The following is a 23,485-nucleotide window of genomic DNA, read 5'->3' as shown; positions in this document are numbered from 1 at the left end:
AGGCCACCTCCTGGCCACGAGAATAAACCGGTTCAGACCTTTCGTGTTGCTGATTACAGCGGCTGGCCAGTTAAGAGAGATTTAGAGAGCGAGAAGCATCTCCGGGTTTCTTTCCAACAAACTGCCCAGGAAATCTCCTACCCTGCATTTTCCCAAAAAAATGGATTCCCAAAGCAAGATTCTCTTCTTTCCATAGAAGGTCTGGAAAAGAGAAGATGGGGAAGAGAAAAAGAGGGGCAGGCATCACGATATTGCCAGGACCATCAAAGCTGGCAAGGGAGGAGTGGAATAATTAAATAACCCAACTCCTACTCCTCCCCCCCCAAAAAAAATCCAAAGAATATTCCCCTTCCGAGCTTCCACCGTTTTGTAAGTAAACTCCCAAGCCTGACAACCTGACGTCTTTTTCACACATCGGGAGGGCTTTTTCGGTCTTGACACCTCAAGGAAGGGAGGAAGGGGAAGAGAGAGAGAGAAAGACAGAGAGAGAAAGAGGGAATGAAAGAGAGAGAGAGAGAAAGAGAAAGACAGAGGGAGAAAGAGAGAATGAGAAAGACAGAGAAAGAGAAAGAAAGAGACAGAGACAGAGAAAGACAGAGAAAGAGGGAATGAAAGAGAGAGAGACAGAGAAATAAAGAGGGAATGAAAGAGAGACAGAGAGAGAAAGACAGAGAGATAAAGAGGGAATGAAAGAGAGACAGAGAGAGAAAGAGAGAATGAGAGAGAGAGGAGAGAGAGATAAAGACAGAGGGAGAAAGAGGGAATGAAAGAGAGAAAGACAGAGGGAGAAAGAATGAGAAAGACAGAGAGAGAGAAAGACAGAGAAAGAGGGAATGAAAGAGAGAGAGAAAGACAGAGAAAGAAAGAGGGAATGAAAGAGAGAGAGAAAGACAGAGAAAGAAAGAGGGAATGAAAGAGAGACAGAGAGAGAAAGACAGAGAGATAAAGAGGGAATGAAAGAGAGACAGAGAGAGAAAGAGTGAATGAGAGAGAGAGGAGAGAGAGAAAGACAGAGGGAGAAAGAGGGATTGAAAGAGAGAGAGAGAAAGAGAGAAAGAGAGAATGAAAGACAGAGAGAAAAGACAGAGAAAGGCAGAGAGAGAGAGAGAAAGAAAGACAGAAAGAGAATGAGAGAGGAGAGAGAATGAAAGAGAAAGAAAGACAGAGAGAGACAGAGAGAAAGACAGAGAGAGAGACAGAGAGGGAGAAAGGCAGAGAGAGAAAGGCAGAGAGAGAAAGAGAGAATGGAAGCGAGAGAGGGAAAGACAGAGAGAGAAAGACAGAAAGAGAATGAGAGAGAGAGAGGAGAGAGAGAGAATAAAAGAGAGAGAGAAAACAGAGAGAGAGACAGAGAGAGAGAAAGAGAGGAGAGAGAATGGAAGAGAGAGAGAGAAAGACAGAGAGAGAGAGAGAGAGAGAGAGAGAGAGAGAGAGAGAGAGAGACTGACTGACTGACTGACTCACTGCTTTCCCTCCACATCTCCAAAATCAAGTCTTTAAAATGAAAAGAGAAAAACATACACAGAGAGAGAGAGAGGTGACATTTCTCGGCAGGGGGAAATCAAAGAGAAACGAGAGTTGCAACCCTCCCAGAAATAGTGCTCCGAAGGAGTGAAGAGATATTTAAGGAAAGGAACACCCTAGAAACCGCAGCGCCCAAAGGATCTGCGGCGAGGATTCGCAGCGAGGATTCGCGTTAGCAACAAAGGATCATCGGCTCTACTGGCAATGAAATCAATCAAGATGCACGCAATTCCGATGGCAAAGGCAGAGAGTGTCACATTTTGGTCACGGCAAAGGGACATCGGAAGTAGGGACTCCGGCCGGCGGTTTTTAAAAGCCGGTTCCAGGAAAGAGACGGATGTTTTTTTGGGGTGGAAGTTATAGACCTCTAACCCTCAAAAAGATGGGGGGGGGAACACAAAAATTGTTTTGCAGGTCAAGTCCCAGATTAGAAATTCGAATCTTTTTTTTTTTTTTTTAAAGAAGTGTACATCAGAAAATAAATCAACGGAAGCATTTGTAGCTCAAGTTTGAACTGTAGGGTTCTTGGTGCTCTCTGAGTTTGATTGTTGTCTTGCAGGCGTTTTGTGACCCAACTGCCAAGGTTCTGACAGATGCCCTAATTAACACATGAGTCCCGAGCCAAGTTTCAAAAGAAATCCAATTATTTATTAGGAGAAGCGTGTCGGCCTCTACTCAGTGAGGTCTACTCTGCCGCATGTACGTTACGGCTCAACTTTGACCCTGTTTCCCTCCTCCTCTCAGTCTGCATCATAAACCACATTCTCCAACGAGGCAAAATTCCGGCCATGAATGGCATGAATGAGTTTTTAATGTTTTTAATTTTTAAATGTTTTTTAATAATGATTTTTTAAAATGTATTGTGAGCCGCCCTGAGTCTTCGGAGAGGGGCGGCATATAAATTGAATTAATTAAATTAAAATGAAATAAAATAAAATAACATCATCAGTGATAGAAGGGAGGAGGAGGAGGAGGACTATGAGGGTCCTTGGTGCTCTATGAACTTGGTGGTTTTCTTGCAGAAATTGCATGACCCAACTAGGTAGCAACATCTTGTTAGGGATGGGGGGGAAGGAGGGAAGGGGGAGGAGCAGGAGGAGAACTAAGTCCCCCTCCTCCCCTCCCTTTTATCACTGATGATGTTCCCTAGTTGGGTCATGAAACGTCTGCAAGAGAACCACCAAGCTCGGATGGTGGTTTTCTTGCAGACGTTTCATGACCCAACTAGGGAACATCATCAGTGATAAAAGGGAGGGGAGGAGGGGGAGCAGGAGGGGGAGGAGGACTATGGGGGTTGTTGGTGCTCTCTGAAGTTAGTAGTTTTCTTGCAGACGTTTCATGACCCAAGTAGGGCACATCATCAGTGCTAGTACTAGCTGATCATGTTAGCACTGATGCTCTGCCCCAGCTCCAGATTCCCAAGGGTTGTGACACACACCAACAGTCCTTATCAAAGTTATAACGTACCAAGAATAAACAAAGTCCGGCAAATTTTGGCAACCAGCTGAGAAAACAAGATACGATAAGACACTCACTCTCCAAAATGCTCTGTAATAATTACACGTTGTTTCCAGCAAGAAATTACTAACTGCGTGTGACTTAAATAGGCTAAGGGAGTGGCCAATTATCCTCAAGCCCTACTCTCGAGGAGACCTCCTCCTCCTGAGTAGCCACTCCTGCCTTTTGGCAGCCCTGCGTGCTCGAGCATTGAGGAGAGGCTCCTCCACTTCGCTCTCTCCACTGGAAGGATCCCCTGGAGGTTCTGAAGGCCCTGGCTGAGTCTCTGCCTCTGGCACCACATCCTCTTCAGCCTCCTCGCTGTCCGACGCGAGCGCCGGCTGCGTAGCTGCTGGCGTGACCCCACACCAGCCTCCTCATTGTCGGGATCAGCCACGATCCACGCAGGCCGCTGGCGGGCCACAACAACTGATGATGTTACCTAGTTTGGTCATGAAACATCTGCAAGAAAACTACCAAACTCAGAGAGCTTCAAGGGAAAAAGCCATACATAAAGATGTCCTCGCTAAGTCTGGGAACAATTAAGTTTGAGACTCTAAATTGAGAGGAATGAGAGGCTGTTAAGCTAGATATAGCCAAGGTCTCCAATACCTTCAAATGTTGGCTAGGTTTATGCTGCACTGATCTGTGATTTGTTTGAGTGATGACACTTTAGCCAATAAACCATGATTGACTGAATACATCCACCGATATGCTTAAACTCAAGCCAAGCTTAAACGAGACAAACCACCGGAAGTTTTAAAAGCGACGTGAAAACTCAAGTCATGGTTAGGCTACGCGTGAATTGCCAAATTACTTTGCAAGAGAAATAAACATCCATGCTACTGGCCCCCACCAGCTTCATCTTGGGTGCCTTTTCTCTCCCCCAATCTTAAACTGCTTCCCCCCTGCACACATAAAAAAAATTAAATTAGTTCATACCATATAATAGAATTTGAACCAGATCCAGCTTGTGTTATCAGTTGATTCATTGCAATGACTTTGGATGCAAATTAATCTTTATAACCATTTAACCGGGCTAATGTAAGCATCGTATGTTCATAAACGCACAGTGCAGAGAAAGGATACCTAGGGCAAGGGAGCTACAATATTGTAAATTAATTTTTAAGTACTTCGTCTAATCAGATTGCCAGCGAGTTCTTTTAATTACAAGCATTGTTTACCGAGAGAGAAAGAGAAGCACGTCTCTTGTTTAGTAATGAGCAAAGGAGGGGGGGAAAAACAAAAAACTCTATAACTTTTAGGAAACAGAGGCGCATCTTCTAAACATCACTTTATTTTTTGTGCAGCTCGGGGTCAAATTACTTATGACATGCACAGAAAACTCAAATCGATCACCCGGGCTGGTAGAACAAACTGAAGGGCAGCTGTCGTTTTGATAAAAAAGGGAATCGGTTTAGCCCGGAACCCACACCAGTAATTCATGAAATGCAACCTTCTTGTGATATCCCAAACAATATCAACACACAGACATACACGCATATGCACAGATCAAGAAAGACAGGTCTAATAGGATGCTTACATGTCGACTTTACTTTTTTAGAACAAACAGCATTGGGGGAAGAGGGGAAACATCAGTTTTGTGTTCACACATGCAGCTCTAATGTTGACTCAGAGCGATGTTGCTGAAGCTTGCCTGTGATGATCTGGGACGAGGCACGAAGGTCCCACATCCAGCTGAGAGTTCAAACTCCCCTTTAATGCTCCAAATTTGCCCCCCAAATGCTCCCACATTCTTGGCATGGCAGCTTCTGGCTATGCCCAGTCCAGCAAAGCAAAGGAACAGGGAAAGGAGTCCTTGAACCAAAGAACAAACAATGAGTCTAAGAAGTCAGGAAGAAGCAAGCCGTCCTGCAAACTCCAAAAGACTGCACCGGCACACCCAACTCTACCAATTCAGTATTTGTTCCCAACAAATGCCCCTCCCCAAAGCATCTCCTTAAATCTCAGTCCCCAGGTGTGCCTCGTGAAGAGGGACGGGACGCTCTCCTCCTGAATCGTCAAGGCAGCCTGCGCTGTTCCCACCTTCTCTCCACTCTCCGTGCTCAGGGATCAGGAGTGGGGCGGTCCTTGCTCATCGCCTGAGCTCCGTCATTCCTCATGTCCACTGCATGCCCTCTCTTGGTCATCCTGCCCCCTGGTAACAAGCTGTCCCAATCCTGAGGGGCCCTGGGCTGCCTCAGCCTGCTCCACCCCACATTCCTCCGAAGCCAACAAAGCTGCCCCCTAGATCTCCATAGGTTCCAGTTCCGACTTGTCATCCTCCGAAGATTCAGGCTCCGATGGGGGCATGACACTGGCAGTTTTCAGAGGGGTGGACTGCAACTCCCAGAATTCCCCAACCAGATCAGAATTCTGGGAGTTGTACCCCCTCTGAAAGCTGCCAAGCTTGAGAAATGCTGTTTTAGAGGAATGTAGCTCAATTCCACCCACCACCCAGACAGATGGATAGGCTGGTGCGAATTCTCTTTCTCTTTTTTTTTCTTTTTGCACTTTCCCCCCCTCTGTTTTGTTTTGGGGAGGGCAGGTTGGAATAATAGGAACATTTGGCAGCTGGAATGGGTCGCCGGGCGGGCCAATTTTAGCTCCTTTCTGTCTCACTTTCAAAACATCCCCTGGATTTTATTGGAGAAGTTTTATCCTACTTTTGGAGACACGCAGTGCTAAGATGCTCTCTAGAATTTGGGAGGGGGGTTGCCCCCAAAATACTAGGAGTGACTCTCTGCAGACCAAGCAAACATTTCTCTGCGGAGAAAGGAAACCTGGTTGGCATGAACTCTGGATGAGATTCAGTGTCCGCTTCGGATAGTCATATCTGAACATAACATGACATCAGTCAGTTGTGTGCAGAGCAGCCAAAAACATTAATACAATCCTTGGTTGTATAAACATAGACATAGAATCAAAAACACATGAAGGATTAGTGCTTTATAAAGCTTTAGTGAGACCACACCTGGAATACTGCATCCAATTTTGGTCACCACATTTTTTTAAAAAAAAGATGTTGAGACTTTGGAAAAAGTGCAAAGAAGAGCAACTGAGATGATTAAAGGCTTGGAGACTAAAACATATGAAGAACGGTTGCAGGAACTGGGCATGGCTAGTCTAGTGAAGAGAAGAGAAGGACCAGGGGAGACATGATAGCAGTCTTCCAATATTTGAGGGGCTGCCACAGAGAGGAGGGGGGGTCAAGCTATTTTCCAAGGTACCCAAAGATCAGACAAGGAATAATGGATGGAACCTGAACAAGGAGAGATTCAACCTGGAAATAAGGAGGAACTTTCTGACAGTGAGAACAATCAACCCATGGAGCAGAAGTTGCCTTCAGAAGTTGTGGGAGCTTCATCACTGGAGGCTTTCAAGAAGAGACTGGACTGCCATCTCTCAGAAATGGTGTAGGGACTCCTACTTGGGCGGGGGGTTGGACTAGATGACCTACAAGGTCCCTTCCAACTCTGTTAATCTGAATCTATCTAAAATGAACAAAGGCCTGGAGGCTAAAACATCTGAAGAACGGTTGCAGGAACTGGGCATGGCTAGTCTAGTGAAGAGAAGGACCAGGGGAGACAGGATAGCAGACTTCCAATATTTGAGTGGCTGCCCCAGAGAGGAGGAAGGGGGTCAAGCTATTTTCCAAGGCACCCGAAGGCCAGACAAGGAATAATGGATGGAAACTGATCAAAGAGAGAAGCAATCTAGAATTAAGGAGAAACTTCCTAACAGTGAGGACATTTAGCCAGTGGAACAACTTGCCTCCAGAAGTTGTAGATGCTTCATCACTGGATGCTTTTAAGGAGAGACTAGACAGTCCCTTGTCTGAAATGGTAGAGGATCTCCTGCTTGAGCAGGGATCTGGACTAGAAGACCTCCAAGGTCCCTTCCAGCTCAATTCTGATTTTAATATAGTTCAGCTTTATTATAGGTAGTCCTCAAATAACAACCGCAATTGGGGTGGGAACTAAGCGATATGTTAAGTGAGTGTCGTCCAAATTGGTGTCCTTTTTTTCCCCCTTCCCCCTTTTTCCCCTTTCCACCTTGCCTTAAACTAATCCCTGCAGTTGTTAAGTAAATCATGCGGTCATTAAGCGAGTCCAGCTTTCTTCATTGACTTTGCTTATCAGAAGCCGGCTGAGAAGGCCGGAAACAGCGATCATGTGACATACACACACACACCCCATGCTGCAACCGTCGTAAATCCACGCCAGTTGCCAAGCGCCTGAATTTTGAACTCATGACCGCAGGGATGAATTTTGAACAGCTGCTAAACGAGCAATCGCAGGACGAGGACTCTCTGTAAGTGTAGCATCTGTGCCACAATCAATTTCTCCCTTACCTGCAGTCAAGGTGGCTGTTGCAATGATGGAACAAATTGCAAGGGACACGGTGGCTCAGTGGCTAAGATGCTGAGCTTGTCAATCAAAAGGTTGGTAGTTCAGCAGTTCGAATCCCTAGTGCCGCGTAACGGGGTGAGCTCCCGTTCCTTGTCCCAGCTTCTGCCAATCTAGCAGTTTAAAAGCACGTAAAAAATGCAAGTAGAAAAATAGGGACCACTGTTGGTGGGAAGGGAACAGCGTTCCGTGCGCCTTTGGCATTGAGTCATGCCGGCCCCATGACCACGGAGACATCTTCGGACAGTGCTGGCTCTTCGGCTTGGAAACGGAGATGAGCACCACGCCCTAGAGTCGGGAACAACTAGCACATATGTGCGAGGGGAATCTTTACCTTTAATGCAGAATTTTTAGACTGGAGCTAAAGCAGATGTTACCTTGCCGTGAAATTAGCTCGCCAACATCTGCATAGTTGTCCTGGTTTCCCCCCCCCAACCCTTCTCTCAAGAGAGGAACCAAGATTTATAGCCCATTTTAAGTGCCAGGGGTTGGTCACAGGTCCTCATTGTTTTATGGACATGGTAATAAACCCATCAGCAAGGATTTAAGCCCTTCCTCTCCCTTGATTGGAAAGGGAGCCTGATGTTATTTATGGCGTGAAGACATTTTAAGGTGGTGAAAGAGAGAGGCAGTGGCAAGAGTACGCTCTTCAACGGCTGCCGAGCAAATATCAGATGTCCTTCAGCCCATAAAGGGGACTTGTGGGACTGTAGAGTCAGAGACACCCCCACAATATCTGGGTCCAGTTTTGAGAACCACATTCCAGACAAATTGGAACGGGTCCAAGGAAGGTGAAAAAAAAGGATCAGAGATGTCTCGAAAATGAAATATTTGAAGCAGAGCCGGATGGATCAAAGTATGTTGAGAAGACTTCAGGGACGGTGTGGCCTGTTTTTCTTTTCCTCTGATAGTTATGAGCCGTCATGTGGGGTCTCTGGTGCTCTTTCTTGCAGGTGTTTCATGACCCAACTAGCTCAACTAGTTGGGTAATGAAACGTCTGAAAGAAAACCACCAAGCTCAGAGAACAAGGACCCCACAATCCTAATCATCCCCCCTCCTCCTCTCCACAAATCCCACTTCTAGTACTGATAATGTTGCCTAGTTGGGTAATGAAACATCTGCAAGGAAACCACCAAACTCAGAGAGCAACAAGGACCCCACAGTCCTCCTCTTCCTCCTTTCTCCTCCTCCCCACAAACCCCACTTCTAGTACTGATAATGTTCCCTCGTTGGGTCTTGAAACATCTGCAAGAAAACCAGCCAGCTCAGAGAGCAACAAGGACCCTACAGTCCTCCTCCTCCTCCTCCTCCTTTCTCCTCCTCCCCACAAACCCCACTCCGTTCTAGCACTGACAATGTTCCCTCGTTCAGTCTTGAAACATCTGCAAAGAAACCACCCAGCTCAGAGCAACAAGGACCCCGCAGTCCTCCTCCTCCTTTCTCCTTCTCCTCCTCCTCCTCCTCCTTTCTCCTTCTCCTCCTCCTCCTCCTTTCTCCTTTCTCCTCCTCCTCCTCCTTTCTCCTCCTCTCCACAAACCCCACTCCGTTCTAGCACTGATAATGTTCCCTCGTTGGGTCTTGAAGCATCTGCAAAGAAACCAGCCAGCTCAGAGAGCGACAAGGACCCCACAGTTTAACCCTGGGCCACAACTATTCTCTTCTCGTGGTGCATGTTTCAGTTCTTTTCTGGGGCTCCTCTTCTCCTTCCAACAAGGCTTGGCATCAGAAAATGTTGCCTCTCCTTCCCTGAATGCCAACATGCTCACCTCGGTGTAGATCAGCAGGAAAACAATCCATAGGAATTTTTGCAAAGCATGGAGAAAATTCACAGAGCAGAAATTCAGCATGTATCATTAAACGTTATTTATGTCGAACATCCATAACAATCCTATCCTATAACAGTGTCCTGGGTGACTTGTCACCACCAGCCTTTGAAAATGTTCCTCCCAAACTTATAAATTATATTAAAGTGCAGGCAATTAGCATTATAATTAGCTTATTCAATAATTACCAGTGTTAACAGATAATGCATCCTCATTATTTCATTAGGAGGAATAATACCTTGCCATAAGGGATTACGCAAGAGACAAGATGCCAGACCTTTAAATTGGGAAAGAAAGTCAACGTTGACCAAAATTAATAATACTTCTTAAAAAAAAAAAATCTAGGCGAGCCGAGAATATTTTGGAAGAACGGGGAGAGGGTTGAAATCCTGACTCATTCCTCTCCTAAGCGAGAGACGAAAGTTTAAGCCACACTTTTTTGAAGTGACAGCCAAACTGAGGTTGTGCTGAGTAACTTGGTCTGGTTTTGGAAGAAGACATAAATATGTGTTAAAGCCAACTCACCGTCGCAGGTAAAACTGTAATTATGTCATCTTATGCTCCAGAAAGCAGCCCAACTGTTGAAAGGACAATAGAGATGCCCTTTCAACGAGATAGAATTGGGAATATATATATATATATATATATATTAAAAAGGAAGTGGGAGAAAGATAGAGAAATATCAAGCCAATCAACCTTTGTTCAACCTTCTGTCAAGAAGGTGGAGGAAGAAATATAGGTAGGATGCAGCACAGGGCAAAAATAGGCTTGAGAGTTGAAGGTCTCTTAACATGTAAAGTAGAGAAGGACTGTTGGAAATAGGTTTGCACGAGGCGCCCCTTTTACCCAAGGGTGGCTAATTTATCTCAAGGCCCAACCAACTCAAAACACCTTCACACCGCAGGGCGAGAGTTCGAGCTGGATGCAAGGAGAAGATTAACAGGTGAATAGAGGTTGGAAGGGATCTTGTCGGCAGGGGTGAAATGCTCCCGGATTGGACCGGATTGCCCGATCAGGTAGCGATTTTTCCCTGTGGTTCAGCGATCCGGTAGCAATCGCCGCCTGGGTGTGGTTTTTTTACCTTCTGCGCATGTAGAGCATGCACTTCCGAACCGGTAAGAAAGGTATGTAGATTTCACCCCTGCTTGTAGATCATCTAGCCCAGTGTTTCTCAACCTTGGTAGCTTGAAGATGGGTGGACTTCAACTCCCAGAATGCCCCAGCCAGCAGTGCTGGCTGGGGGATTCTGGGAGTTGAAGTCCACCCATCTTCAAGCTTCCAAGGTTGAGAAACACTGATCTAGCCCAACCCAAATGGCAGAATCCAATCTCTTCTTGAAAGACTCGTGACGCAGCTGGAAACAGTTGGGGAAGAGAGACCAAGGTAACATGGCAACAGGGGTGTCCATGTGGGGAGGGGAGGGGGGGTCAGGAAAATTAAGAGGGGGTCATAACTATGTGACGAAGCCCCACTCTTTTTGTCTGGGAGAGAAAGAGGTAGGGCTTTGATGGTAAGGTTGACTTTTTTGCCCCCTTTTGAGGTCTCTGAGCACAAGATGCTAAGACAGAGAACATCTCTTCCCTTATGGCTCCATCAACCGTGGGAACCAACCAACCTTCCTTCCTTCCTTCCTTCCTTCCTCCCTCCCTCCCTCCATTCCTCCATCGCTTCCTAGCTACCGCCTTAATCTTGTCGATAGATCCCTTTCCCCAATGACATCCTTGTCAGTCTATCCAGCTTTTTTTTCCCCCTCCTTTTTAAAAGGGGATAAATTTACCCCCGTTAAGTACTAAGTGGTACAGAATTAGAGATAGGAAATCAATTAGCCTTTCTTGCTCTAATTATCTCACTATTAACTCTGAATTCACAGCCACGGGCATCAGTGGCACTCGGCTCAGAATTGGGGTAACAGACCAGGACTCCGTGCTTAAACAGCGTTTAAATCTGACTCAAGCACTCGGCTCACTGCAGGAGGGATTCTGCCTGTTCCTTCTTCAAGGGGCAAGTGTGGCTTTTTTTTTTTTGTCTTTGTGGTTTTCTTTTCTTTTCTTTTCTTTTTTCCCGTCCAGGGTGCAAATCCAACCACCAGAGGTGGGTTTCAGCAGGTTCTGACCAATTCTGGAGAACCGGTAGCAGAAATTTTGAGTAGTTCGGAGAACCGGTAGTAAAAATTCTGACTGGCCCCCATCTATTCTCTGCCTCCCGAGTCGCAGTTGATCGGGAGGAAATGGGGATTTTGCAGTATCCTTCCCCTGCCACGCCCAACAAGCCATGCCACACCCAACAAGCCACACCCACAGAACAGGTAGTAAAAAAATTTGAAACCCACCACTGCTCCAGTTCGCTCTCAGTGTTTTATCACCGAGGCAGCAACATTTCCCAAGCAAAGCCGCTCTTTCCCAACTCTATCATCTCCCAATCATGAAATATATCAAATCCAATTTGGGTTCCGATTGATTTTTATTATACATATATGCATACGTGCACACAAAAAAACTATTTTCGACCTGGTGAAGGAATATTGATCAGCGAGAGCCACGTGTCAGCTAACTGTGCTCTGAGACCAAGCGTGACAAATTGAAGATGATAATTAAAAAGGAAGAAAATGAAACACCCAGACGAAGTGGGTTTTCTGGGGGGCCCCCCCCTCCACTGTTTGTAGAAACTTGCAGAACTAGATCTGTTTGCAGAAAGAAAACATGAAATTTGCCCCGTAGATTACCAATAGGATTTTCCCATGGCCTCAGTTCTTTGGTGGCCAGCGTCTAAAAACAGTATTTCTCAGTCATGGCAACTTTAAGATGGGTGGACTTCAACTCCCAGAATTCCCTAGCTACGTACTTTAAGATGGGTGGATTTCAGTTCCCAGAATTGCTTAGCCAGCATAGAATAGCTGGCCGGGGAATTCTGGGAATTGAAGTCCACCCATCTCCAAGTTGCCATGGTTGAGTAACCCTGCTCTAAAGCAAGAATGTGCAGGGTGCATCTCTTGGAAATACCACTCATGCAGAACATCTAACGTCGAAAGACTCCACGCAAAACGGCTGACGATGCCACTTGGCAATGGCCAAGCCACACAACAGAGAGGCACAGGGAATATTTCCATCCATGTGAGCAGGCAAAGAACAACGCCCACAGCTTCGTTTTTTTCACCATGGTAGCAGCTACCCACAGCCGAGGAGGCGGAAAGCAATGGTCAGAGGAAGAATGACGATTGTGGGTTGAAAAGTGGGGCACTGAGGGAGGAAAGGGAAGGGAAGGGAAGGGAAGGGAAGGGAAGGGAAGGGAAGGGAAGGGAAGGGAAGGGGAGGGAAGGGAGGGAGGGAGGGAGGGAGGGAGGAAGGAAGGAAGGAAGGAAGGAAGGAAGGAAGGAAGGAAGGAAGGAAGGAAGGAAGGAAGGAAGGGGAATGCAAGCAAGCAAGGAAGGAAGGAAGAGCTAGGAAGGAAGGAAGGAAGGAAGGGCTAAGAAGGAAGGAAGAAAGGAAGGGGAATGCAAGCAAGCAAGGAAGGAAGGAAGAGCTAGGAAGGAAGGAAGGGGGAAGGAAGGGGAAGGAAGGAAAAGGAAGGAAGGAAGGGCTAAGAAGGAAGGAAGGAAGGAAGGAAGGGGGAATGCAAGCAAGCAAGCAAGGAAGGAAGGAAGGAAGGAAGGAAGGAAGGAAGGAAGGGCTAAGAAGGAAGGCAGGAAGAGCAAGGAAGGAAGGAAGGGCTAGGAAGAAAGGAAGGAAGGAAGAGTTAGGGAGGAAGGAAAGAAGGAAGGAGGAAGGAAGGAAAGAAAGAAAGAAAGAAAAAAAGAAGGAAGGAAGGAAGGAAGGAAGGAAGGAAGGAAGGAAGGAAGGAAGGAAGGAAGGAAGGAAGGTCCCTTGATGACCCATTTGAAGAGAGGCTCGGCCAAGCTGGAGAAGATTGGCACTTTCAGGCTTTGATCCACTTCCCAGGAGATCTGAATGTCAAATGTCCAAGGAAGGAAGGAAGGGAGCAAGCAAGCAAGGCTCACAACAACTATGTAGGGTAGTCGAGGCTCAGAATCAGCCTTTGGCCCGAGATTGTCCTGCAAAGCTTTGCAGCTGGATGAAGACTCGCATCAACACTTTGCAGAGTCCTTGGTGCTGTCTGAGCTTGGTGGGGTTTTTTGGCAGACATTTCGTTACCCAACTAAGTAACATCATCAGCCCCAGTACTGTAGTACCGATGATGTTACCTACCTGGGTAATGAAACGTCTGCAAGAAAACCTCCAAACTCAGAGAGCACCAAAGACCCCCAGAGTCCTTCTCCTCCTCCTTCCTTCTCCTTTTCCTCCGCCACTCTACAAACCCCACTCCCTTCCAGGGATGTTACCTAGTTGGGTGATGTTACCTAGTTGGGTAATGAAATGTCTGCAAAAAAAACCCAACCAAACTCAAAGACCACCAAGGACCCCTTGTTTCCATCCTGAGCTGTAATTATTCTCTTTTGTTGGCATCAACGCTTTCCTGGATCAAGACAGATGTGATCTCCCAACTATCCCATCTCTCATTTAGAGCCCTCCAGATGTATTAAATCAGATGCAACTCACTTAATTGCCTAGCTTAGCAACAGAGATTTTGATCCCATTTGTGGTCATAAATCAAGGACTGCCTTGTATTGAATTTTTTGGTGGTTTTTTTTTTCTTTCCCCCTCTTTAAGAATTCTCTCAGCGTATGGTGAGCTTCAGTGGGAAAATTAAGACTTATGCACTTAACCTCTCCGAGGGGCCTCCCTCCCCATCATCCACGGCCCCCCATCTGGCTGAGATGACAAGCGAGTAAGTGCCCCCATTTGCCTTGCTGCATTACCCAGGGAGAGTTTGATTAAAACCCACCTACTCTCTCTCTCGAGAAAGAGAAAAATGTAATTTGCGACTCGCGATCTGTGAATTTTGCCACGATGTTTTATGATGAGGACAGTTCCTCGTGTGACACTTAAGATTACTTCTCTTTCTGTATGTGCAAAAGAGCCAGTAACACACAGAGAGACATGATTTTATCAAGTAAGCCGAGAGAGAGTCCTCCGAAGACTTCGTTTTATGTTTTTTTTTTTAAAAAAAGGAACAAATAAATGAGGCGTATACATTTGAGAAAGCCAGAGAAGGGCCTACGCGTGTTAATGCATCTTACTAAACCGCCACTTGCTCTAACCATGGCTTGTTGCAAAAAGTCCGAATTCACACATGGCACTGCACTGTAACCAATGTAGAAACCAGAAGTGGGCTGCTGGGAGTTCACAAGGGTTCGGGAGAACCTCCATATCCCACTCCTGGCTGGCCCTGCCCACCCCAACCCACCCTTCCCAGGAGTCCCCATGCGGCTCGTTTTGGATGCAGGTAAGGGCAGGGCACGCCCGGAGGCTCAGGGAGGGTGAAAAACAAGCCTACCAAAAGTTCAGGAAGGCCAGAAACGGGCCCATTTCCGTCCTCCAGGGGCCTCCGGAGCCTGGGAAGGCCATTTTTGCCCTCCTGGAGGCTCAAGAAAAGCCTCTGGAGCCTGGGGAGGGCAAAAACACATACACCCTGCCGTGGTGCAGGAGGCCAACTAGGCCACGCCCACCCAACAACCGGGTAGATATCCCCTTGCTAAAAATTTTGAAGGCCACCCCTGGAGAAGGGGTGTTAACGCGTCTTGCTAAACCACCGCTTGCTTTAAACCATGGCTTGTTACAAAAGGTCTGAATTCACACACGGCACTGCACCGTAACCAATCTAGAACTGCTGCACCGAAACATCACACCAAATCTGCCCCTCCAAATAAACATCATGGACACTTGGGGTACACAGAAAACAAATCCCCTTTTTCCTGACAATCAGATTTGCCAATCCTTGGTCCAATTGGGGGCTGGGTGGGGGACTCACTTAAACAACACGGCCTCGATGCAGATCCAAAAGCAGATGATACAAAGAGGCAGAGAAATTAAATCACAGTGGATTTTTTTTCCCCCTCCGTAGCAAAGAAAGAAGCCGTTGCTTGACAAGAGAACCAGTTTCCCCACTTGGTTTCCCTCTGAAAGGCCTGCCCGGTTGATTTTTTTTTTTTTCTTCCCCATATGGAGAAAAAGCCATTAGCCCTTAAAAGAATTTGATTAAAGTAGCAAAATGCTCACTCACCAGCCAACGTGGCCTTCCCCGATTTTCATTACTTTAAAGACAGAGACGAGAAAACTGTCAACATTGATCAAGGGAGTTCAGCTATGGTAATTCCTTACCAGAAAAAGAAAGAAAAGAAAAGAAAAGAAAAGAAAAGAAAAGGGAAGGGAAGGGAAGGGAAGGGAAGGGAAGGGAAGGGAAGGGAAGGGAAGGGAAGGGAAGGGAAGGGAAGGGAAGGGGAAGAAAAAGAAAAAGAAAAAGAAAAAGAAAAAGAAAAAGAAAAAGAAAAAGAAAAAGAAAAAGAAAAAGAAAAAGAAAAAGAAAAAGAAAAAGAAAAAGAAAAAAAAAAGAAAAAGAAAAAGAAAAAGAAAAAGAAAAAGAAAAAGGCCAGCCTTCTGAGCTTAGCAGAGTCCTTTAACTCCACCCAGGGATTAGGAAAGAAGGCACAAAACCGAAGGATTCGGTTACACGGAATGGGACTTTTTGGCTCCTCAAGGTTTTCGCCTCTGCGTTATTAGCCACAAACTTTTCTCCTCGGCTGGCCCTCCCCCAGCCTTTTGCCCCGGCACATGGGCCACGGCCCCCCCGTGCCCAGTCCCACCAAAGAAAACCAAAATGAAAAGAAAAAAAAAGTTTTTATCAGTGTCGACTTCTACTCCATGTAAAACCAATGTAAAAGGGGAGATCCTTTTGGTCAATTTTTAGAGTTAAAAAAACTGTACAAAGAGGACCGTTCACCTACAGTATACCAAGGATGGTTAACCTTTTGGCCATCGCGTGCCAAAAGTGGGGGGAGTGCGGGGTGGTTGTGCACGTGCATGTCCACACCCATAATTCTACGAGCCCTGCCCCCTGCGCATGTGCCCACACCCATAATTCTACGAGCCCATGCTCCCCCCGCTTTTGTCATGTGATGGCCCGGTTGGCCTGGTAGGCCCGTTTTTCACCCTCCCCAGGCGCCAGAGGCTTTCTAGGAGCCTGGGGAGGACAAAAACAGCCTTCCCTTCCCCAGAGGCCCTCCGGAGGCCAGAAACAGTCCGTTTGCTGACTTTGGTGGTCTCAGAAAGCCCGAAAATCAGCTGGCCAGTGTGCGCATGCGTGCTGGAGCTCAGCTAGGGCAACGCTCGCATGCCCACAAATAAGACTTCGTGTGCCACCTGTGGCATACATGCCATAGGTTCGCCATCCCAAACCTATACCAATGATGGCTAACCGTTTCCTGACCGAGTGCCCAAAGTGTGTGTGTGTGTGAATGCGTGCATGCCAGAACCCCCAAAATGCAATGCGGGTACGGCCCCCCGCATGCGCCCTGCCCCCTCGCATGCTTGTGCACACACACACACCCCGTGCATGTGTGGCAGAGACCTGAAGACCAGCTGGCCAGTGGGAGGCGCACATGCATGTGTGGCGGAGCTGAACTGGGGCAACAGCTCACATGCCCACAGAGTGGACGCTGCGTGCCACCTCTAGCACATGCCATCGGTTCGCCATCACGGACCTATACTAAGGCACAGACTGAAATTCTTACCTTCGGAGCCCAGCCTATTGGTCTTGGTTGGCTTAACCGTGGCTTATTAAATAAGCCCAGTTGACTGGTTTCACACTAAGCTATGACCATCCTCAAATAGATGGATGGTTACCAGATTTGGGCTGGTCCAACAGACTAAGCTCTGAACAAGCTAACGACATCTCTGTTTATAGGATTGAATTGGCTAGTCCAGTGAAGAGAAGGACCAGGGGAGACAGGATAGCAGAGAGGAGGGGATCAAGCTATTCTCCAAAACACCTGAGGGCAGGACAAGAAGCAATGGGTGGAAACTGAACAAGGAGAGATTCAACCTGGAATAAGGACGAATTTTCTGACACTGAGAGCAATCAACCGATGGAACAGAAGTTGCCTTCGGAAGTTGTGGGAGCTTCATCCCTGGAGGTTTTCAAGAAGAGACTGGGCTGCCATCTGTCAGAAAGGGTGCAGGGTCTCCTGCTTAGACTAGATGACCTCCAAGGACCCTTCCAACTCTGTTATTCTGTTAGAATAACCATCCCTCATTTCTCTCCTTTCTTTAATCAAACCAGCTTTATCTTGGTTGATTTAATAACCTTGTAAGGTAGGCTAAAGAGACAGCACTGAAGCAAAGCATCCCACTGAGTTTGCAACTAAAAAAGGCTCTCCTTGATCTGAAATCTAGATCCATCTAGATTTTTCAAGGAATCTAGATCTAGGTTTATCTCCCCCCCCCCCAAGAGATCTAGAAAAAATCTCCTCACTCGGCTCTCGAAAAACCAGCATATTTTTTTCCCAGAGATGGAACTCCAGCTCACCAAAAAAAATTATCTCTCTCTTGCAGCATCTTGCCAAGCAATGAAGCAACTATATATTTTTTTTCTCACCTCTCTTTTAGAACAGATCCTAAAAATAAAAGTCCCATTTTGCAATCTAATGAACCTTTCTGCAACTAATGAAGACTATTCAATTGCTTTTGTGAAAGCGGCGTGAGTTATGCGGTTGTAAGCCGGGAGGTTGCAGATTGCTTAGAGACGCCCATGAGGGGGTGGAAAAACGTTGCAAATATATTCATAAATAAAAGCTTAAGTATCCAGAAACGCAAACAATCAATCCTTCTCCGAATGACGGCAGCTGATCAAAACTCGAGCTCATCAGAACCTTGAACACGGATAAAAAGAAAAAGGACAGAAAAAAGATTCGACGTTGACCGACCAACCCTAGGATAGAAGGAAGAGCCTTTACTTCACGACATGAAATCAGTTGCCCGCAGGATCTCAAGATGTTATCCGGAGATGAACTTCCCCTGTCCCACCTCTGCGTGAACCTTGGAAACAAACAAGGTCAGACCAGAGACTCCCTAACAACCAGTAGATAATTCCACCACAGCTGTGCGCTCAGCATCGCTCAAAACATTGGGTTGATTCCCAGTGGACAATTGTAGAAGGAAGAGGACATGTGATATCCCTTCAATGTGGCTCTAGAGTCAGGGATCTCAGTTCCTTGGACACCAAGGAGGTGATGAAAAGCCATGCAATGGACCTCCGTAGGACGGCCAAAACCATCTAGAAGCTTTATGGTTGCTCTATTCTAGATCAGCCTTCTTCCAGATGCATGGACCTTCATGCCAAACAGATCTAAGGGTATGATTGGTTCCTACCAGCCGTGCTTAGCTGACCTTGGTTGATCCCTACAAAAGCCGAACAGTGGAGAACCTGGTTAGTCCATAGCTGGGACACCATGCAAGTAGTCTCAGGGAAACTGAGAAGAAAGCAATGGAGAATGATTTATATATTATAGCCAAGGACACCAGAAATGACCAGAAGTCACACTTCACCTTCAATTAATCAATCAGAATAGAGCTGGAAGAGGTCTTCTAGGCCAACCCCTTGCTCAAGCAGGAGACCCTAGGAGCCCTCCCTATAGAAGAGAGAGGGACGAGGCCTCATAAATCTGGAATAATTGCTCTACACTCAACCCATGGTCCCCTCCTCGGGTCCTGGCCCATGTCAGGCTGTCAGCTCATGAAGCTCAGATAGGTGAGATGCAGCCATGACACTGAGTCATCGTCCCCCCCCGGGGGGGTGGGGGGAGCCAGCAACCCATTCCCTCCTGATAAGCAGAAAGGATAACCTTCACCTTCAAGACTTCTCTTCATCAAGGACTTCTTAGTGTTTTCAGACTGTCAGTCCCATTCCGGGTATTTCACAACCCCTCCAGCAGAAGGTTTAAAAAGAAAAAAAACCTTCCCTACGGACTGAATGGGGAAATTTTTCCATGTTAAAGAGTCTCTCAGAAGCCATTCTTGGATTTTGCCTTTACAGATTAACAGAGTTGGAAGGGACCTTATAGGTCATCTAGTCCAACCCCCACTCAAGCAGGAGACCCTACACCATTTCTGACAAATGGCAGTCCAGTCTCTTCTTGAAAGCCTCCAGGGATGAAGCTCCCACAATTTCTGAAGGCAACTTCCATTCCGTCGGTTGATTGTTCTCACTGTCAGAATATTCCTCCTTATTTCCAGGTTGAATCTCTCCTTGATCAGTTTCCACCCATTATTCCTTGTCTGGCCTTCAGGTGCTTTGGAGAATAGCTTGACCCCCCTTCTTTCTTTGGCAGCCCCTCAAATATTGGACGACTGCTATCCTGTCTCCCCTGGTCCTTCTCTTCACTAGACTAGCCAGGCCCAGTTCCTGCAACCATTCTTCAGATGTTTTAGCCTCCAGTCCCCTCATCATCTTGGTTACAGATTGACAGAGTTGGAAGGGTCTTTGTAGGTCATCTAGTCCAACCCTCCACTCAAGCAGGAGACCCTACACCATTTCTGACAGAGGGCAGTCCAGTCTCTTCTTGAAAGCCTCCAGTGATGAAGCTCCCACAACTTCCAAAGGCAACTTCTGTTCCATGGGTTGATTGTTCTCGCTGCCTTGAAGAAGAATTGACTTACGGTAGATCAAAACGTATCAGTAACTCCAATATAGACAGATTAGGGAGGTTTGGGGGCTTTTTAAAGCCAGGCCATAAAGATGCAATTAGTTAACCAAATAATAAGAGAATTGGCACAATTCTCTCGCGATGGCAAGGAACTCAAAAGCTAGCCCGATTCCAACGTCCATCCTTCACTGGAACAATCAGCTTGCATCTCCTACCACCTTGGAAGCCAACATCTAAGAACCTTATTCAGCAGCCAGGAGAGAGGTGACGCCAAGGCCCAGGGCAAAATTGAGCAGATCTTAGCAATGTTCTAGCCAAGAAATGTTTAGGGAGACGCAGAGATCTAAAAGAACTCGGGAAGCCAAGCTATCACGTCGGTAGCTTCTGTACCTCCTCCCGAGATGCGTTTTCGAGCGCTCCATCATGTCTGTAAACCTCTTGGAGGTCTACTTTTTCTCATGTCATCCCGTCGTGGTTACGGCACGTGATTTATTCATCTTCATCTTCCAAGCATCATGGATGAAGGAATATTTTAACACACGTGTGCCGAGAAACGTACGGGCAGTCCTTGGCTTACAACCACAATGGAGTCCAAACTTTTTGTTGCTAAGCGCGACGTCTGTTAAGTGAGCTTTGCCCCATTTTACGACCTTTTTTTGCCGCCGTTGTTAAGAAGCGAATCACTGAAATTGTTCTGTGAGAACAATCAACCCATGGAACAGAAGTTGCCTTCGGAATTTGTGGGAGCTTCATCACTGGAGGCTTTCAAGAAGAGACTGGGCTGTCATCTGTCAGAAATGGTGTAGGGCCTCCTGCTTGGGTCGGGGGTTGGACTAGATGACCTATAAGGTCCCTTCCAACTCTGTTAATCTGGCAATCTTTTAAATTAATAACCTGGCTGATAAGTGAATCTTGGCTTCCCAGTGGATTTTACTCATCAGGTCACAAAAGGAGACTATGTGGCCTCAGGACAATCCAACCGTCATAAATACGAGTCAGCTGCCAAGCATCTGAATTTTGATCACATGACCACGGGGGATGGCGCAACGGTCGTAAGTGTGGGAAAAGATCACAAGTTGCTATTTTCAGCACCATTGTAACTTCAAACAGTCACTAAACAAACTGTTTTAAGTCGGGGACTATGCGTACCTGGGTCATCCTGGCGGCACTTATTTTTGACTGGACCGAGCAGTCTCTAAACAGTTTTATTGCTTATTTGTAGCCTATGACTATCATTAAGTGTTGTACCTTATGATTCTTGATGAACGTATCTTTTCTTTTATGTACGCCGAGAGTGTGTGCATCAAGACAAATTCCTTGTGTGTCCAATCACACTTGGCCAATAAAGAATTCTATTCTATTCTATTAGACTGACCTGCCTAGTCTGTGATACTGCCCCCTGGCCTCGGTTTTTCCCTTCTGCAAAATGGGAGAGCAGGCTGTTGAAAGTGAGCGGGTCTTACAGCCAAGCCAACAAGGCCAGGCCAGAACGGTCTTGGATTGTAAAACCCCAACGGATGACACTGCTTGTGCCTCCTTCTGCGCCCACGTTCCATGCCTTCTGCAAACGTGAATTCCTCAGCATGAAAAGAATGCAACTTAAAAGGATTGCTTTAAAAAAAAAACCAACGAAAAACCTTCCTTTTTCATGGCCAGCAGTCGAACACAAAAACGGACTTTTCTCCCGCCTGCCCTCCCCCCCACAACGCCAGAGCTTGCCAACAAGAACAACAGGCCAGGTGACTCGAGAGAGAGTGCTTCACCTGGTGAATTGCTACCCTGCAAATCAAGCAGCGACTTTGCGGGAGGTAGGATCGAGCTCCTGGATCAACCACAATCGCTCCTGGGGAAAGAAAGGGGAAGTCTGGCTAATTTAAAGTTCCTGCGATTTGCAACTACGCCATGGTGGAATGTCAAATATCATTTAGCATAGGGTGATTACAGCGAAAGGCGTCCCGCCTGAAGAAAAGAACAGAACTAGAAGACAAGAGAAGGAGGAGGATGGAAGGAAGAAAGGAGGGAAGAGGAGGAAGAGAAGGAAAAGAAGGGAAGGGAGGGAGGGAGGGAGGGAGGGAGGAAAGAAGGAAGGAAGGAAGGAAGGAAGGAAGGAAGGGAAGGAGGGAGGGAGGGAGGAAAGAAGGAAGGAAGGAAAGAAAGAAGGAAAGAAGGAAGGAAAAGGAAGGGAAGGGGGAAGGGAAGATGAGGAGGAGGGAAGGAAGGAAGAGGAGGAAGAGAAGGAAGGAAAAGAAGGAAGGAAATGAAGGAAGGGTGGGGGGAAAGGAAGAGGAGGAAGAGGAGGGAAGGTAAGGAGGAAGGAAGGAAGGGGAAAAGGAAGGGAAGGGGGAAGGGAAGAGGAGGAGGAGGGAAGGGAAGGGAAGGGAAGGAAGGAAGGAAGGAAGGAAGGAAGGAAGGAAGGAAGGAAGGAAGGAAAAGGAAGGGGAAGGGAAGAGGAGGAGGAAAAAGGAAGGAAAGGAGGAAGGAACGAACGAAGGAAGGGGAGGAGGAGGAGGAAAATGAGAAAGAAGAAGAAAACAACTTGAAGCTTAAGTGACCAACTTCGCAGCCTTACCTCCACCGAAGACGGCCAGCAGCAGCAGCAGCAGCACCAGCACCGAAGGGCGCAGGCTTGGGCTTCGCCTGGTCCCGGCCGGAGCAGCAACCATGGTGCCTCCTCCTCCTCCTTCTCTTTCCCAGCGCCAGCGGGGGTCCATCCCGATCCTCCCCAGACCTCCCGCGCCGCTTCTCAAGCCCTGCGCCCCCAATTCGGGAGGAGCAAAGGGGAGCCGCGATCCCCGCGCGGGCAACGGGGGCGCGGAGCGCGATGGCAAGCTCGCTGCCTGCCCAGCCTCTCGGGGACCCCGGCGGGGCACCGACCCCAGGAGTTCTCCTCCGAGACGGGCCGGGGGCTCCCCAAAAAGACCGAAGTGCCGGCGACGGGGGCGGCGGGCAGGGCGCCAGCAGGAGAGAAGTCAGGTGGGCGTCGCATCACCTCGGCTCTCGCCAGCAGCTGTTTTGGGGGGTGGGGGTTTGGGGAGGGGGGGGAGAAAAATTGGGGAGGGGGAGAGCCTCTTTTCCTCCCGGGAAGGCAGAAGGAGGGACGGGCAAAAAAAGGGGGGGCAGTTTTCCCAGGCAGACAGACAAACAGACAGCCCCCCCTTCCTGCTTTTATGTTCCAAAAAACAGAAACCCCCCCCTCCCCAAGCCTGGCACGCGCAGGGTTGCGCCTTGGCACACTCTTCCCCCTCGGAGAAATTGCACGGAAGCTTCGCAACCCCGCTCTGAGTAATGGGGGGGGGAGTGGATATTCTCGGGCTCAAGGAGGGAGGGAGGGAAGGGGCCGAGCTTAAGAGGGGCGCGGGGGGCGCTCAGCCTCCCTTCCGGCTGCTGCGCCCGGGCGCCAGGGCTGGTCCCCTCTTCGCGGCGGCGGCGGCGGCGGCGGCATCGTCTTCCATGCCGGTCCCATCGCCAGCCAGGCGCGCCCCCGCGCGCGCACGGGAAGAAGGAGGAGAAGGGAGGTGGGCAGTGCCGGTGTCGGGGAAGGAGGAGGAGGAGGTGGGGGGGAAAGAGTCGGAACCCAAGAAGCTTAAATCTCGGTGGGCTCGCAAGAAAAAGGCGGCCCGAAGAAGTGATGGGAGAAGGAAGAGAGGAAGAAGAGAAAAGCGGGGCGGGGGGCCGGGGAAGTGGGGGAGGAAGAGAA

The 23,485-nt window shown here is 47.8% G+C and overlaps 1 protein-coding gene across 1 annotated transcript in view; it reads right to left on the bottom strand.

The window, feature by feature from the left end:
• Positions 1 to 22,499, bottom strand: part of LOC139321820 (transmembrane protein 132B-like) — a 259,956-nt gene extending 237,457 nt beyond the window's left edge. The window contains 1 exon segment of the mRNA XM_070950725.1: positions 22,358 to 22,499. Within this exon segment, the coding sequence (XP_070806826.1) occupies positions 22,358 to 22,499 (142 nt within the window).
• Between the last annotated feature and the right edge of the window lie 986 nt (positions 22,500 to 23,485).

Source organism: Pituophis catenifer, unplaced genomic scaffold (genome assembly GCF_029215685.1).
Source record: "Pituophis catenifer annectens isolate HBS135680 unplaced genomic scaffold, rPitCat1.0.hap2 SCAF_10, whole genome shotgun sequence".
Taxonomy (NCBI): Eukaryota; Metazoa; Chordata; class Lepidosauria; order Squamata; family Colubridae; genus Pituophis; species Pituophis catenifer.
Note: the sequence above shows the minus strand (reverse complement) of the source record. Positions and strands in the feature narration are given on the sequence as shown.